Consider the following 18122-nt stretch of genomic DNA (forward strand, 5'->3'; position numbering starts at 1 on the left):
TCAACTAAAGCTGAAGAAGCACCAATCTTGCTCTAGTTTCCACCTGACTGTCACCCCTTGTTACGCCCAGCCATAAAGTTGGCAAAGATAGAGGTGAGCACACTCAAAAGTGTAGTATGTGCAAATGTGCCATCACTTAGTGGGCTCCCTACCCCCAGTGAGTTCAAGTACCCCAGGGTCACCCCTCCTGGGGCACGTTTGCACCTCGGGCTTTCAAACATCTAGGCCCATGGTTTCTACCTGGAGGCCTTTGGTTACCTATCATCTGCATAATTGCCAAAGGCATACTCCCTAGGGTCCTTTATGTGATTCTCTGCTTCACCCATCCTAGTGTACCGGATCACAGGGACTGATAAGAACAGATACCACACTTGATCGTAGCCAAAAGGCTGAGAAGTGGAAGACGGTCATATTTGAATTCAGTTTTCCTTGAGTCGGAGTTGGAGTACTTTGCACCAAACATCTCAAATGTCATGCATTGTTAGATAAATTTAGCTCATCTTTAAACCTAACGCTCTTGTCTAGAAATTCTACTCCAGATTTCTACACCACCCTTCTACTGGAGGGGCTTTGGGACTTTTTTGTGCCTTAAAAATAATTCAGAGTGATAAAGTAAAGCTCATTAACATTGCTAACCACTTTCCATCTATTGTTCAAAAGTGAAGTGAGAAGTATAAAAAGGCAAAAAGGCACATTTTCTAACAACTGCAAAAAGAAAAAAATCCAAAGTGCCGGGCTTGATAAATTTCTCCCAAAATCTGCAACCACTTAGGTGCACGATATTGTTGTTCTGCTGTAGTTTGGGTGTTAGACATTTGGGAAGCAGGAGCCTTAGGCCAAGAAGCTGTATATGAAGTTTACAGACAAATGTAAAGTTGTGAACCTAGTACAAGAGAATAATTTCTGCAGTATGTAATAACTAATTAATCAATTAATAAAACTGCCATACAAAAATATTGGATATTGGTGCAGAGTAAACATAACTTTAGCAATCAATGCCAATGCTCCTGCCAATGATGCTTCTGCATGTGTTAAAAATAATTTGCTGACAGATTTCTCTAAATCAATGCATTTAATTTCTTATTAGCATTTAGTATTTAGAACTTTGGTACACTTTTTATCTGTAAGTTACCTTTATATATGTAAGTAGGAAAAAGAGAACCTTTTATCTTATAAAAATGATTTGTTTTTGCAGGTGAAGACTGGATGAAAGGCTCCCAAGGTCATTTAATTGTAACTTAAAACATAGAAGATAATCAATCACAGCTTTGCAATAACCCATCTGGACATAATCTGGGTGAGATGTCTGCAAGTTCTGAATATGGGAGAGATTTAAAAAACAAATTTAATCTTTCTGTGCACAAAGAAATTCAGAAAGAAGAACAACCATTTTCATGTTCTGAAAGAGACAACATGTTTAATGTGTTATCAAGTTTTGCTCAACATCAGAGAAATCCCACAGGAGAGAAGCCGTACTCATGTTCAGAATGTGAGAAAACTTTTACTGCGAAATCACGTCTTCTTAAACATCTCAGAATTCACAAAAAAGAGAAGCCATTTTCATGTTTAGAATGTGGGAAAAGTTTTAGTCGGAAATCACAACTTGTAGATCATCAGAGAACTCACACAGGAGAAAAGCCATTTTCATGTCAGGAATGTGGAAAGTTGTTTAAGCGTAAACATCATCTAGAACCACATATGAGAAGTCACACAGGAGTGAAGCCATTTTCATGTTCGGAATGTGGGAAGTGGTTTAAGAGTAAACATCATCTTAAGATACACCTGAGAACTCATACTGGGGAGAAGCCATATTTATGTTTAGAATGTGAAAAATATTTTGCTGACAAAGGTTGTCTTGTTAAACATCTCCAAATTCACATTGGGGAGAAGCCAATTTCATGTTCTGAATGTGGGAAGTGTTTTAGCAGAAAATCAAGTTTTGAGGAACATCAGAGAATTCACACAGGAGAAAAGCGATTTTCATGTCCTGAATGTGGAAAGTGTTTTACTGAGAAATCAAGTCTTGTGAAACATCTGAGAACTCACACAGGAGAGAAGCCATTTTCATGTACTGAATGTAGAAAGTGTTTTACTGTGAAATCAACTCTTGTGACACATCTGAGAACTCACACAGGGGAGAAGCCATTTTCATGTACTGAATGTGGAAAGTGTTTTGCTAAAAAATCAAGCCTTGTGAGACACCTGAGAAGTCACACAAGAGAAAATACTTTTTAATATACAGAATGTAGGAAACGTTTTAGCTATGGATCAAGTCTAGTGAGACATCTATAAACTGTTATGAGGGAGTACCCATTCTCTTAAAGGGCTTCTGTCACCCCACTAAACCATTTTTTTTTTGTTTACTTATAATCCCTACACTGCGATTTATGCCTACATAATCTAATTAATCATTTTGGTCCAGTAGATTTTGTTTAAAACGTGCTTTTAAAATATGCAAATTGCCTTGCTACCAGCAAGTAGGGCGACTACTTGCTGGTAGCAGCCGCATCCTCCGATCCTAAAGACGCCCCCTCCGCATGTTTATTGACAGGGCCAGGGAACGGAATCTTTCTCTGCTGGCCCTGCCTGTTTGCATTCAAAATCTGGCGCCTGCGCCGCGGCCGTACCTGTCTTCAATCGGCCCAGGCGCACTGAGAGGCGGCCGCTCGTTCGGCCGCTCCATCCTCAATGCGCCTGCACCGATGACGTCACATCTACACCCGGCGCAGGCGCATTGAGGATGGAGCGGCCGAGCGAGCGGCTGCCTCTCAGTGGGCTGAAGGGATACCATGCAGTTTGACAATGTGATCAATAAATGCCTGCGCCAGCGTTTTAGCATTGGGCAAGCCAGGAAAAGGAACAAAATGCGCCATTTTGCTAAAACGGTCCACCACCACCAGAATCACAGTCTTCCCCGAGGAACGAGACAGGTCCGTAATGAAATCCATGGACAGATGTGTCCAAGGACGGGAAGGAATGGGTAACGGAAGGAGAGGACCCGATGGCCGTGAATGAGGGACTTTGGCACGAGCGCAGGCCTCGCAGGCTGCCACAAGACCCTCAACCGACTTACGAAGAGCCAGCCACCAGAATCTCTGAGCAATGAGATCCACTGTGGCTCTACCCCCCGGGTGCCCAGCAAGGACAGTATCATGGTGCTCCTTAAAAACCTTGTGTCGTAAAGCGAGAGGCACAAACAACCTCCCAGGAGGACAAAGATCAGGAGCCTCTGCCTGGGCTGCCTGAACATCTGCCTCCAATTCAGGATAAAGAGCAGACACAACCACCCCTTCAGCCAAAATGGGACCCGGGTCTTCAAAGTTCCCCCCTCCCGGAAAACAACATGACAGGGTATCCGCATTCACATTCTTAACCCCAGGGCGGAACGTGACAACAAAATTAAACCTTGAAAAGAAAAAAGACCATCTCCCACATCGTAATTTCTCTCTGCGGAGGAGAGTTTCTTCGAGAAAAAGGCACACGGTTGCCATTTGGCAGGAGAGGGACCCTGAGACAAGACCGCACCCACCTCAGAAGCGTCCACCTCAACCATGAAGGGCAGAGAGATATCAGGTTGTACCAAGATGGGAGCGGAAGCAAAACTCTCCTTGATACTAGAAAAGGCCTTACGCGCCTCTACCGACCAGGAGGAAAAATCTACCCCCTTTCTAGTCATATCAGTGAGTTGTTTAACAACAGAGCAATAATTCAAAATAAACTTCCTGTAATAATTGGCAAAACCCAAAAAACGCATCAGCGCCTTCTGATTCTCAGGAAGCTCCCACTCAAGCACAGCGCGGACCTTCTCGGGGTCCATGCGAAAACCAGAAGTGGAGAGAAGAAACCCCAGATTTTGAATTTCTGGAACCGCAAACACACATTTTTCCAGTTTAGCGTACAATTTATTTGTCACAACCAGACAGCTGAGAAGCTCTGACAGAGGCCTTTCAGAACCTCCCCCTTGAGTTTCTTTGTTGTGGTATTCAGTTACTTATCTCGTTAGTCTCTCTCAGCTGTCATGGGTTGGACTAATTGCTTCCCTTTAAATTCCTCCCCAGAATGCTTTTCTGGGCGGCTTATATTTCTTCCTGGAGTATGTGTGCATGCCCATCTGGTTCTCCTCTCCTCTACAAAGTTAAGTGTTAAACTGTTATCTGTTATTTTCTGTTTGTTGGATCCCAGGTGACCCTGACTCCCTCCGTGTCTGGTGTAGGGAGCCGGTGGTCGTGTCCCCTCACTATTGTAGGGTGCTGAGGGCTTATATAGTCAAGGTACGTGGATATGCATACCTCCACCATTCGGATCTATGCATAGGCTGAGCAGCCAGGGAAAGTGCCAGGTCTTCTACAGGGGTCTCCCTTTTGTTCCTTAGCTTTTGGATCCAGCGAGTCATTTATGCATGTTGTTTTGCATTGTTTCCTGTACACATTCCGTGACATTATAAGCCGCCAAAACCGTCTTAAGCATGGATCCGGTTTCACTTTTGGCTGAACGCTTCCAGGGTCTTTCATTGGAGGTAGCTGACCTCCGTAAGACTTTTTCTCAGCTTCAAGTGACCGGTTCAGCTTGCGTTCATGGAGCTTGTTCTGAGCCTAAGATCTCGCTCCCGGATACGTTCTCCGGGGGTAGTGAGAATTTTGTGCGTTTTAGAGAGGCTTGCAAACTCCATTTTCGCCTTCTTCCCCTTTCCTCTGGAGATGAGGAACGGAGGGTGGGGATCATTATATCGCTGCTCAGAGGTAACGCTCAGTCCTGGGCCTTTTCGCTGCCGGAGGGGGCACGGCCTCTCCGTTCAGTGGATGAATTCTTTTTAGCCCTGGGTCAGATATATGATGATCCGGATCGTATTGCTCTGGCGGAGTCTAGACTACGTCTCTTATGCCTGGGTAAACAATCCGCAGAAATATACTGCTCAGAATTTCGGAGATGGGCAGCTGACACCGGTTGGAATGATGCTGCACTCCGAAGTCAATTTTGCCATGGTCTTTCAGAGGGATTGAAAGATGCATTTGCCTTTCATGAAAGGCCTATTTCTTTGGACTCTGCTATGTCTCAGGCCGTTCGTATTGACAGGCGTCTTAGAGAGAGAGGAGAGATCTCTCCTTCCTGTCATACTCGGTCCCAGGACTGTGCAGCGGTCCCATTCTGTGCGCAGGGGTCTCAGTCGCTGTCAGCCCCTTCTGAGCAGGAGCCCATGCAGCTGGGGTTGATTGCTTCTGACAATAGAAGATTCAGCCCGCATGGGAGGGTTTGTTTTTGTTGTGGAGGTATTAATCATTCGGCAAATATTTGTCCCTCTAGGAGATTCAGGCAGTTCTCTGGGTATAATAAAGAAACAAAGAGGAAAAAATCTTTTAAAAATGTTCCGTCTGTTACTATTGGCAGGGTTGAGGCGGAAATTGAAGGTTTTCCGTTTGCTTGTAGTTCCCGTTTTGTCCTGCTAGAGAGCAAGAACATTTTTTGTGAGATTTTTGTGGATAGTGGAGCAGCGGTCAATCTCATTGATAATCAATTTGCGATAACTCATGGTTTCCAGGTGTGCTCTTTGAGAAAGGATATTCCTGTTTTTGCTATCGATTCCGCTCCACTTTCTCAGAAATCATTAAAGGGCATAGTTCACAATATCTGTTTAATTGTGAGTGATGCTCATGTTGAGGATGTGTCATGTTTCGTCCTTAGCGGTTTGCCCACCCCGCTGGTGTTGGGGCTGCCCTGGCTCACTAAGCATAACCCCACCATTGATTGGCAAGCGAAGCAAATAAATGGTTGGAGTGACTTTTGCAGAGAGAATTGCCTCATGACATCTGTTTCTGAGGTTGCTACTAAGACTGCACCATCTTTTCTCTCTGAATTTTCGGATGTCTTCTCTGAGAGTGGAGTTCAGGATATGCCCCCGCACAGGGAGTACGATTGCCCTATTAATCTCATCCCAGACGCCAAGCTGCCTAAATCTCGTTTATACAATCTTTCCCAACCTGAGAGGGTCGCTATGCGTGCTTATATCTCTGAGAAAAGGACACATACGACCCTCGAAGTCACCTGTTGCCGCTGGTTTTTTCTTTGTTAAGAAAAAAGATGGTTCTTTAAGACCTTGTCTGGATTTCAGGGAGCGGAACAGTATCACAATTCGTGACCCTTATCCGCTTCCTCTGATCCCGGACCTGTTTAACCAGGTTGTTGGGGCTAAAGTATTTTCCAAATTAGATCTAAGAGGGGCATACAACCTGGTCAGGGTCAGAGAAGGGGACGAATGGAAGACGGCCTTCAATACCCCTGAGGGCCATTTTGAAAATTTGGTTATGCCTTTTGGTTTGATGAATGCCCCAGCCGTTTTTCAGCATTTCGTGAACAGCATTTTTTATCATTTGATGGGAAAATTTGTATTGGTGTATTTAGATGACATTTAGATTTTTTCTCCCGATTTCAAAACTCATAAGGAACATTTACGTCAGGTCTTGCTCATCCTGCGGGAGAATAAATTATATGCGAAACTGGAAAAATGTGTGTTTGCGGTTCCAGAAATTCAATTTCTGGGGTTTCTTCTCTCCGCTTCTGGTTTTCGCATGGACCCCGAGAAGGTCCGCGCTGTGCTTGAGTGGGAGCTTCCTGAGAATCAGAAGGCGCTGATGCGTTTTTTGGGCTTTGCCAATTATTACAGGAAGTTCATTTTGAATTATTCTTCTATTGTTAAACCACTCACTGACATGACCAGAAAAGGGGGTAGATTTTTCTTCTTGGTCAGTAGAGGCGCGTAAGGCTTTTTCTAATATCAAGGAGAGTTTTGCTTCCGCTCCCATCTTGGTGCAACCTGATGTTTCTTTACCCTTCATAGTTGAGGTTGATGCTTCTGAGGTGGGTGTGGGGGCGGTCTTGTCTCAGGGTTCCTCTCCTGCCAATTGGCGACCGTGTGCCTTTTTCTCAAGAAAACTCTCCTCCGCAGAGAGAAATTACGATGTGGGAGATAGGGAATTGTTGGCCATCAAGTTGGCTTTTGAGGAATGGCGCCATTGGCTAGAGGGAGCCAGACACCCTATTACCGTATTTACTGACCATAAAAATCTGGCTTACTTGGAGTCAGCCAAGCGTCTGAACCCGAGACAGGCCAGATGGTCTTTGTTCTTTTCTAGGTTTAATTTTGTTGTCACGTTTCGCCCTGGAGTTAAGAATGTGAAGGCAGATGCCCTGTCACGTTGTTTTCCGGGAGGCGGGAATTTTGAAGACCCGGGTCCCATTTTGGCTGAAGGTGTGGTGGTCTCGGCTCTTTTTCCTGAATTGGAGGCAGAGGTGCAGGCAGCCCAGTCAGAGGCTCCTGATTTTTGTCCTCCTGGGAGGTTGTTTGTGCCTCTCGCTTTAAGACACAAGATTTTTAAAGAACACCACGATACGGTCCTTGCTGGGCACCCGGGGGTAAGAGCCACACTGGATCTCATCGCTCTGAGATTCTGGTGGCCTGCGCTTCGTAAGTCGGTTGAGGGTTTTGTGGCAGCCTGCGAGACTTGCGCTCGTGCTAAAGTCCCTCATTCACGGCCATCAGGTCCTCTCCTTCCCTTACCCATTCCTTCCCGTCCTTGGACACATCTGTCCATGGACTTTATCACGGACCTGCCTCGTTCCTCGGGGAAGACTGTGATTCTGGTGGTGGTGGACCGTTTTAGCAAAATGGTGCATTTCATCCCCTTTCCTGGTTTGCCCAATGCTAAGACGCTGGCGCAGGCATTTTTTTTGATCACATTGTCAAATTGCACGGTATTCCTTCAGACATAGTCTCTGATATGGGCACGCAGTTTGTTTCCAGATTCTGGAAGGCTTTCTGTTCTCGCTTGGGGGTTCGGTTGTCATTCTCTTCTGCTTTCCACCCGCAGTCGAATGGTCAGACGGAGCGCGTCAATCAGAATCTGGAGACATATCTGCGCTGTTTTGTGGCGGAGAATCAAGAGGATTGGTGTTCTTTTTTGTCCCTTGCTGAGTTTGCTTTAAATAATTGTCGTCAGGAGTCCTCTGATAAGTCACCATTTTTTGGTGCATATGGGTTTCATCCGCAGTTTGGGACTTTCTCGGGAGAGGGGTCTTCTGGTTTACCTGATGAGGACAGATTCTCCTCGTCTTTGTCATCTATTTGGCAAAAGATTCAAGATAATCTAAAGAGCATGAGTGAGAGATATAAGCGTGTGGCAGATAAGAGACGTGTGCTTGGTCCGGACCTGAATGTTGGTGATCTGGTGTGGTTGTCTACCAAGAATATCAAATTGAAGGTTCCCTCCTGGAAGTTGGGTCCTAGGTTTATTGGGCTTTACAAAATCCTGTCTGTCATCAATCCTGTTGCATACCGTCTTGATCTTCCTCAGGCTTGGAAGATCCATAATGTTTTTCATAAGTCCTTATTGAAACCTTATGTTCAACCCATTGTACCCTCGCCTTTGCCTCCTCCTCCGATTATGGTTGATGGTAATCTTGAATTTCAGGTCTCTAGAATTGTGGATTCTCGTCTTGTCCGCGGTTCTCTTCAGTACCTTGTTCATTGGGAGGGGTATGGTCCTGAGGAGAGGATGTGGGTCCCAGTGACGGACATTAAGGCCTCTCGTCTCATCAGGGCTTTCCATAGGTCCCATCCTGAGAAGGTGGGTTCTGAGTGTCCGGAGTCCACTCGTAGAGGGAGGGGTACTGTCACAACCAGACAGCTGAGAAGCTCTGACAGAGGCCTTTCAGAACCTCCCCCTTGAGTTTCTTTGTTGTGGTATTCAGTTACTTATCTCGTTAGTCTCTCTCAGCTGTCATGGGTTGGACTAATTGCTTCCCTTTAAATTCCTCCCCAGAATGCTTTTCTGGGCGGCTTATATTTCTTCCTGGAGTATGTGTGCATGCCCATCTGGTTCTCCTCTCCTCTACAAAGTTGTGTTAAACTGTTATCTGTTATTTTCTGTTTGTTGGATCCCAGGTGACCCTGACTCCCTCCATGTCTGGTGTAGGGAGCCGGTGGTCGTGTCCCCTCACTATTGTAGGGTGCTCAGGGCTTATATAGTCAAGGTACGTGGATATGCATACCTCCACCATTCGGATCTATGCATAGGCTGAGCAGCCAGGGAAAGTGCCAGGTCTTCTACAGGGGTCTCCCTTTTGTTCCTTAGCTTTTGGATCCAGCGAGTCATTTATGCATGTTGTTTTGCATTGTTTCCTGTACACATTCCGTGACATTATTCTCCTGCAGAATGAGCAAGACCTGACATAGGTGGTCCTTATGAGTTTAGAAATCAGGAGAAAAAATCTAAATATCATCTAGATACACTAGTACAAATTTCCCCATTAAATGATAAAAAATGCTGACCACAAAAAGCTGAAAGACGGCTGGAGCATTCATCAAACCAAAAGGCATAACCAAATTCTCAAAATGGCCCTCAGGGGTATTGAAGGCCGTCTTCCATTCGTCTCCTTCTCTGACCCTGACCAGGTTGTATGCCCCTCTTAAATCCAACTTGGAAAAAACTTTAGCCCCAACAATCTGGTTAAACAGGTCCGGGATCAGAGGAAGCGGATAAGGGTCACGAATTGTGATACTGTTCAGCTCCCTGAAATCCAGACATGGTCTTAAAGAACCATCTTTTTTCTTAACAAAGAAAAAACCAGCGGCAACAGGTGACTTCGAGGGTCGTATGTGTCCCTTTCTCAGGCTCTCAGAGATATAAGCACGCATAGCAACCCATTCAGGTTGGGAAGGATTGTATAAACGAGATTTAGGCAGCTTGGTGCCTGGGATGAGATTAATAGGGCAATCGTACTCCCTGTGAGGGGGCAGCTCCTGAACACCACTCTCAGAAAACACATCCGAAAATTCAGAGAGAAAAAATGGTTCAGTCTTAGTAGAAACCTCTGAAACATATGTTTAGTGAGCCAGGGTAGCCCCAACACTAGAGGAGTAGGCAACCCGCTTAGGACGAAACATGACACATCCTCAACATGAGTATCACTCACAATCAAACGGATATTGTGAACTATGCCCTTTAACGATTTCTGAGAAAATGGAGCGGAGTCAATAGCAAAAACAGGTATATCCTTTCCCAAAGTGCATACCTGGAAACCATGTGTTATAACAAATTGATTATCAATGAGATTGACAGCTGCTCCACTATCTACAAAAATCTCACAAAAAATGTTCTTGCTCTCTACGCCACCCTGGCAGGTAGGACAAAACGGGAACTACAAGCAAAGGGAAAACCTTCAATTTCCACATCAACCTTGCCAATAGTAACAGATGGAACGTTTTTACAGGATTTTTTTCTTTTTGTTTCTATATTACTCTCAAAAAACTGCCTGAATCTCCTAGAGGGACAAACATTTGCCAAATGATTTATAACTCCACAACAGAAACAAACCCTCCTCTGAGAGCTGAATCTTCTATTGTCAGAGGCAAGCAAACCCAGCTGCATCTGCTCCTGCTCAGAGGGGATTGAGAGAGACCGAGACCCCAGCGCACTGAATGAGACCGCTGCACTGTCCTTGGACTGAGTATGACAGGAAGGAGTGATCTCTCCTCTCTCTCTAAGACGCCTGTCAATACGAACGGCCCGAGACATGGCGGACTCCAAGGAGGTAGGTCTCTCATGAAAGGCAAATGCATCTTTCAATCTCTCTGAAAGACCATGACAAAATTTACTTCGGAGTGCAGCATCATTCCAACCAGTATCAGCTGTCCATCTTCGAAAATTCTGAACAGTATATCTCTGCGGACTGTTTACCCTGGCATAACAGACGCAGTTTAGATTCAGCCAGAGCAATACGATCTGGATCATCATATATCTGACCCAGGGCTACAAAAAATTAATCCACTGATCGGAGGGGCCGTGCCCCCACCGGCAGCGAAAAGGCCCAAGACTGAGCTTTATCCCTGAGCAGTGAGATGATGATCCCCACCCTCTGCTCCTCATCACCAGAGGAATGGGGAAGTAGGCGAAAATGGAGTTTGCAAGCCTCTCTAAAACAAACAAAATTCTCACTACCCCCAGAGAAGGTATCCGGAAGCAAGATCTTAGGCTCAGAACAAACTCCATGAACGCAAGCAGAACCGGTCACCTGAAACTGAGATACAGTTTTACGGAGCTCTGCGACCTCCAGTGAAAGACCCTGCATGCGGTCCGTCAAGGCTAAAACCGGATCCATGCTTAAGATGGTTTTGGCGGTTTATAATGTCACGGATGGTGTAACAGAAAACAAGAAGTTACAAATAAGGATCCTATTAAAGCCCTGAAGCTCTCCCTGTCTTCTCAGCCCATGCAAAGATCTCAGTGATAGAAGGTTGCATGTCCACGTACCTAGACTGAATAACACCTGCAAACCCTATAATAGTGAGGTGACACGACCACCAGCTCCCTGCACTTAATATGGAGGGAGTCAGGGTCACCTAGAACCAAGCCAACAGGAAAACAACAAATACAGAAATAGACTTAACTGAAAACCCAGCTGTAGCAACTTCTAGCAGAGAACACAATCCAGGATGTAATATAAACCACAAGGTGAGGCAGTATGGGGAGGAGATATATAGGGAGGCAATCACTGCTAATAGATGACAGCTGGGAGAGGGAGGAGAGATGTCAAAACGAAAGCAAAACAAAAGAAGATCATGCAGGAGGTACTGAAGAATGTCTATCAGAACTTCTCAAAGATCTGGTGGTGACACATGACTAGTTTTACTTGCAGGGGAAATATATCCTACCAGCTCCTTATGGACCTGCTGCCTCATTGTGCGTTTGTTGCTGGAGTTCATTGGTGTCTGTTCTGCCTCCTGCATGTGCCGGGGGCTATCTTGGTGCTACTGTAAAGAAAATTACAAATTTTGTGGCGGAACTAGGTTTTTCTTCATCCTCGTCATCTCCAGTGTCTTCCTTGGGATGAGTGGGTGGAGAGGGGTCTGCTCCAGCACAGTTTGGGTGCCTTTTCTATATATTTTTGAGTCGCATTAAATAGTTTGAGTTCCAGCTGAAAAGTATCAAAAGTACCCCTATACACAAAAAAATGTAAAACCAAAGAGAGTGTTATGGAATATAATGGACACTTGCTTGTCACATACAAAATGGTGCATGTCCGAGAGACAACCCCCAGTATGCATTCTATGATTGAAACTATTTGCAGCAAAAACTTTAAACTGTCAGGAATTACTCTGAGTCTATCATACATATGCCTTAAACCTTTTTCCTGTTTACATTCCTTCTTGCTAAAAGAACAATCATGTGAGCACACTCCTCCCACTAATATGGAGGGTATATAATGTAAAGCCCCCACCTAATAAATTAGAGTTATGCTTTGACGTTATATAAAGCGTCAATGTTATTTCTCTCGCCGTGCATGCACGTATCTATCTATCTAATTTGGAGCAGTGTGTCAACCTACCTGACCATTGATCAGAACCAGAACAAGAGATCGTTGTTTTAAAGTCATTCATCCTCTAGGTGAGATCTGTAAGGAATAAGGACTTGAATAATAAAAGTCTTATAATCTGTTCTACTGGATATAATAAGGAATATGTCATATATGTGAATTATAGATGAAGTGTCATGTGGTTGTAGGTCTGAGTGGAATGTATCTCATCACGATGTAAAATGCTCATTGTTTACACTGATTCTCACATGAAAAGGTCTCGGATTATCCCAGGGATCTCTTACAGATGCTAAATAGAAGTGTGAACAATAGGTCTCTACCCTGCAAATACAATGTGTAAATGAAGGACCATCTCAGGAGGCCAGAAAATGCTAAACTTGTTGATGAGAAGGTGTGACCATTATTCTCCCATTACATATGGTAATGATGGAAGCCAGATCTGATGATGAAAGGATTCAATGAATATGAAGGTGGGACTGGGCATCTCCTGGGGGAAGAGGAGGAGCAGATAGCTATAGCCACCAAAGAGGTATAAAAGACCCAAGCATGGCTCTGAAACCTGGAATTCGCCAGGGGAATTTACTTGGATCCTTGACTTGCTGAGGAGAAGACACTGACTGGAGATCTAGTCATGAGTGTGTGGAGGGTCCATGTCTGGTAAGTGTCACTGAACTGACTGTAAGTGGAAGGAATTATAAGATATTGTAATCTGTGCTGTGTATAAGAACAATTTGTCTCTGTCTGTAATGTCTCCTGTGTATATCTCCATGTAGATCTCCATCATAACTGGACACTGATTTTCCACCTTTTACAATACACATTTTCTACACTTCTTCTTGAATTTCATTTCTTGCACTGAACCTTAGAATCAGACCCTTTAAGAGGCACGAAGGCTATGTGCTTCCCTGCCCCGGCCACAAAGCACTGAGGGAAGAGGGGCCCAAGCTGAACTCTTACACCAGACCCCATGAGCCTTTAGGTACGCCCTAAGTGTATCTACTGTAGTCCCAAAATAAACAATTGCACATTATATTTAAAAATGACCAGAAAGCAGCCCAAAATGTTGCCTTTTCATTTAAATTGATTATTAAGAACAGGAGCTACTGAAGGACAATCTGACAATTTGGAATTATATAAAACTAAGGTAAAAAGTACATGACGAAATGGTGATTATTATTACTATTATTATTAATAATTGATTTAGATTCCATCCTGGCACTAGAACAATCTGAAATAAAATGTTATAAAATGGCGTAAATAACCAAATTTAATCAGAAAACAGGTTGTAGTGATTTTCCAGTACAACATTATATTTCAAAGCCTCATTTCGTCACCTATAGTAGTTGTCCCCATTGGGTCCATGTATCAGTCTCTAGGGGCTGTTGGGATCCATGCACCAATGTGTAACTCCTCATCATCCAAAATTAATAAAATAAAATTATTGAGAATACTGAAATACTACTTTATTATAAATCTATTACCAGATCTCTCTCATTATGTATAATGGCAGTCTGTGAGCCGCCGTCCTCTCTGCATTTCTGCTATTTTTTCATGAGCTCCGTTCCTAGTTAAGATCTCACCAGTTGTATGAAGGATGCGGATCACTAAAAGGTAGAGCAGAGAGGAGGCTGAGGCAGGTCTGCTTAATCTTTTTTTTTACGAAAGCCTGAGAAACATGCTTTCTACACCCGTGCATCAAAATTTATGCTGCGTGCCACATAAAAATGTGCACAAGGACATGATCAATCGCAGGCCCTCTCCATAAGAGAAGAGAACCCCCATAAACCAATCCCAGTCACCTTGGGTCAGAATTATCCTACAAGGGTCTGAGACTAGTGGCCATCCCTCAAGTAAAGCTGAAGAAGCACCAATCTTGCTCTAGTTTCCACCTGACTGTCACCCCTTGTTACGCCCAGCCAAAAAGCTGGCAAAGATAGAGGTGAGCACGCTCAAAAGTGTAGTATGTGCAAATGTGCCATCACTTAGTGGGCTCCCTACCCCCAGTGAGTTCAAGCACCCCAGGGTCACCCCTCCTGGGGCACGTTTGCACCTCGGGCTTTCAAACATCTAGGCCCATGGTTTCTATCCGGAGGCCTTTGGTTACCTATCATCTGCATAATTGCCAAAGGCATACTCCCTAGGGTCCTTCATGTGATTCTAGTGTACCGGATCACAGGGACTGATAAGAACAGATACCACACTTGATCGTAGCCAAAAGGCTGAGAAGTGGGAGACGGTCATATTTGAATTCAGTTTTCCTTGAGTCGGAGTTGGAGTACTTTGCACCAAACATCTCAAATGTCATGCAATGTTAGATAAATTTAGCTCATCTTTAAACCTAACGCTCTTGTCTAGAAATTCTACTCCAGATTTCTACACCACCCTTCTACTGGAGGGGCTTTGGGACTTTTTTGCGCCTTAAAAAGAATTCAGAGTGATAAAGTAAAGCTCATTAACATTGCTAACCACTTTCCATCTATTGTTCAAAAGTGAAGTGAGAAGTATAAAAAGGCAAAAAGGCACATTTTCTAACAACTGCAAAAAGAAAAAATTCCAAAGTGCCGGGCTTAATAAATTTCTCCCAAAATCTGCAACCACTTAGGTGCATGGTATTGTTGTTCTGCTGTAGGTGGGTGTTAGACATTTGGGAAGCAGGAGCCTTAGGCCAAGAAGCTGTATATGAAGTTTACAGACAAATGTAAAGTTGTGAACCTACAATTTCTGCAGTATGTAATAACTAATTAATCAATTAATAAAACTGCCATAAAAAAATATTGGATATTGGTGCAGAGTAAACATAACTTTAGCAATCAATGCCAATGCTCCTGCCAATGATGCTTCTGCATGTGTTAAACAGAATTTGCAGATTTCTCTAAATCAATGCATTTAATTTCTTATTAGCATTTAGTATTTAGAACTTTGGTGCACTTTTTATCTGTAAGTTACCTTTATATATGTAAGTAGGAAAAATAGAAACTTTTATCTTATAAAAATTATTTGTTTTTGCAGGTGAAGACTGGATGAAAGGCTCCCAAGGTCATCTAATTGTAACTTAAAACATAGAAGATAATAAATCACAGCTTTGCAATAACCCATCTGGACATAATCTGGGTGAGATGTCTGCAAGTTCTGAAAATGGGAGAGATTTAAAAAACAAATTTAATCTTTCTGTGCACAAAGAAATTCAGAAAGAAGAACAACCATTTTCATGTTCTGAAAGAGACAACATGTTTAATGTGTTATCAAGTTTTGCTCAACATCAGAGAAATCCCACAGGAGAGAAGCCTTACTCATGTTCAGAATGTGAGAAAACTTTTACTGCGAAATCACGTCTTCTTCAACATCTCAGAAATCACAAAAAAAAAAAGCCATTTTCATGTTTAGAATGTGGGAAAAGTTTTAGTCGGAAATCACAACTTGCAGATCATCAGAGAACTCACACAGGAGAAAAGCCATTTTCATGTCAGGAATGTGGAAAGTTGTTTAAGCGTAAACATCATCTAGAACCACATATGAGAAGTCACACAGGAGAGAAGCCATTTTCATGTTCGGAATGTGGGAAGTGGTTTAAGAGTAAACATCATCTTAAGATACACCTGAGAACTCATACTGGGGAGAAGCCATATTCATGTTTAGAATGTGAAAAATATTTTGCTGACAAAGGTTGTCTTGTTAAACATCTCCAAATTCACATTGGGGAGAAGCCATTTTCATGTTCTGAATGTGGGAAGTGTTTTAGCAGAAAATCAAGTTTTGAGGAACATCAGAGAATTCACACAGGAGAAAAGCGATTTTCATGTCCTGAATGTGGAAAGTGTTTTACTGAGAAATCAAGTCTTGTGAAACATCTGAGAACTCACACAGGAGAGAAGCCATTTTCATGTACTGAATGTAGAAAGTGTTTTACTGTGAAATCAACTCTTGTGACACATCTGAGAACTCACACAGGGGAGAAGCCATTTTCATGTACTGAATGTGGAAAGTGTTTTGCTAAAAAATCAGGCCTTGTGAGACACCTGAGAAGTCACACAAGCGAAAAGACATTTTAATATACAGAATGTAGGAAACGTTTTAGCTATGGATCAAGTCTAGTGAGACATCTATAAACTGTTATGAGGGAGTACCCATTCCCTTAACCACCTCCCGACCGCTGTACGCGTATATGCGTCCGGGAGGTGGTTGCTTTACTCCTCCTGGACGCATATACGCGTCATCTCGCGAGACGCGAGATTTCCTGTGAACGCGCGCGCACAGGCGCGCGCGCTCACAGGAACGGAAGGTAAGCGAGTGGATCTCCAGCCTGCCAGCGGCGATCGTTCGCTGGCAGGCTGGAGATCCGAATTTTTTAACAGGTATATTAGACGCTGTTTTCATAACAGCGTCTAATATACCTCCTACCTGGTCCTCTGGTGGTCCCTTTTGTTAGGATCGACCACCAGAGGACTCAGGTAGGTCAGTACAGTCCCACCAAACACCACACTACACTACACCCACCCCGTGTCTCTTATTAACCCCTTATAAACCCCTGATCACCCATGATCACCCCATATAAACTCCCTGATCACCCCCCTGTCATTGATCACCGCCCTGTCATTGATCACCCCCCTGTCAGGCTCCGTTCAGACGTCCGTATGATTTTTACGGATCCACGGATACATGGATCGGATCCGCAAAAAGCATACGGACGTCTGAATGGAGCCTTACAGGGGGGTGATCAATGACAGGCGGGTGATCACCCATATACACTCCCTGATCACCCCCTGTCATTGATCACCCCCCTGTCATTGATCACCCCCCCTGTAAGGCTCCATTCAGACGTCCGCATGATTTTTACGGATCCGATCCATGTATCCATGGATCCGTAAAAATCATGCGGACGTCTGAATGGAGCCTTACAGGGGGGGTGATCAGTGACAGGGGGGTGATCACCCTGATCACCCCTGTCATTGATAACCCCCCTGTAAGGCTCCATTCAGACGTCCGCATGCGTTCTGTGGATCCGATCCATGTATCCATGGATCCGTAAAAAATCATGCGGATGTCTGAATGGAGCCTTACAGGGGGGGTGATCAGTGACATGGGGGTGATCAATGACAGGGGGTGATCAGGGAGTGTATATGGGTGATCACCCGCCTGTCATTGATCACCCCCCTGTAAGGCTCCATTCAGACGTCCGCATGCGTTCTGTGGATCCGATCCATGTATCCATGGATCCGTAAAAATCATGCGGACGTCTGAATGGAGCCTTACAGGGGGGGTGATCAGTGACATGGGGGTGATCACCCTGATTACCCTGATCACCCCCTGTCATTGATAACCCCCCTGTAAGGCTCCATTCAGACGTCCGCATGCTTTCTGTGGATCCGATCCATGTATCCATGGATCCGTAAAAATCATGCGGACGTCTGAATGGAGCCTTACAGGGGGGGTGATCAGTGACAGGGGGGTGATCACCCTGATCACCCCTGTCATTGATAACCCCCCTGTAAGGCTCCATTCAGACGTCCGCATGCGTTCTGTGGATCCGATCCATGTATCCATGGATCCGTAAAAAATCATGCGGATGTCTGAATGGAGCCTTACAGGGGGGGTGATCAGTGACATGGGGGTGATCACCCTGATTACCCTGATCACCCCCTGTCATTGATAACCCCCCTGTAAGGCTCCATTCAGACGTCCGCATGCGTTCTGTGGATCCGATCCATGTATCCATGGATCCGTAAAAAATCATGCGGATGTCTGAATGGAGCCTTACA

At 44.4% G+C, this 18122-nt stretch overlaps 1 protein-coding gene and 3 pseudogenes across 1 annotated transcript; 2 read left to right on the plus strand and 2 right to left on the minus strand.

Annotated features, from left to right (window-relative positions):
• Positions 1-291: 291 nt before the first annotated feature.
• Positions 292-401, minus strand: LOC122933479 (annotated as a pseudogene).
• A 901-nt stretch (positions 402-1302) lies between these two features.
• LOC122931805 (gastrula zinc finger protein XlCGF49.1-like) lies at positions 1303-15422 on the plus strand. The gene is made up of 2 exons (XM_044285862.1): positions 1303-1909; positions 15376-15422. Exons 1-2 carry the CDS (start codon positions 1303-1305, stop codon positions 15420-15422), a joined length of 654 nt encoding a protein of 217 aa, XP_044141797.1.
• Positions 14504-14597, minus strand: LOC122933603 (annotated as a pseudogene).
• Positions 15423-15482: 60 nt separating the features above from the next.
• On the plus strand, positions 15483-16472 carry LOC122931806 (annotated as a pseudogene).
• Positions 16473-18122: the final 1650 nt, after the last annotated feature.

Source organism: Bufo gargarizans, chromosome 3 (genome assembly GCF_014858855.1).
Source record: "Bufo gargarizans isolate SCDJY-AF-19 chromosome 3, ASM1485885v1, whole genome shotgun sequence".
Taxonomy (NCBI): domain Eukaryota; kingdom Metazoa; phylum Chordata; class Amphibia; order Anura; family Bufonidae; genus Bufo; species Bufo gargarizans.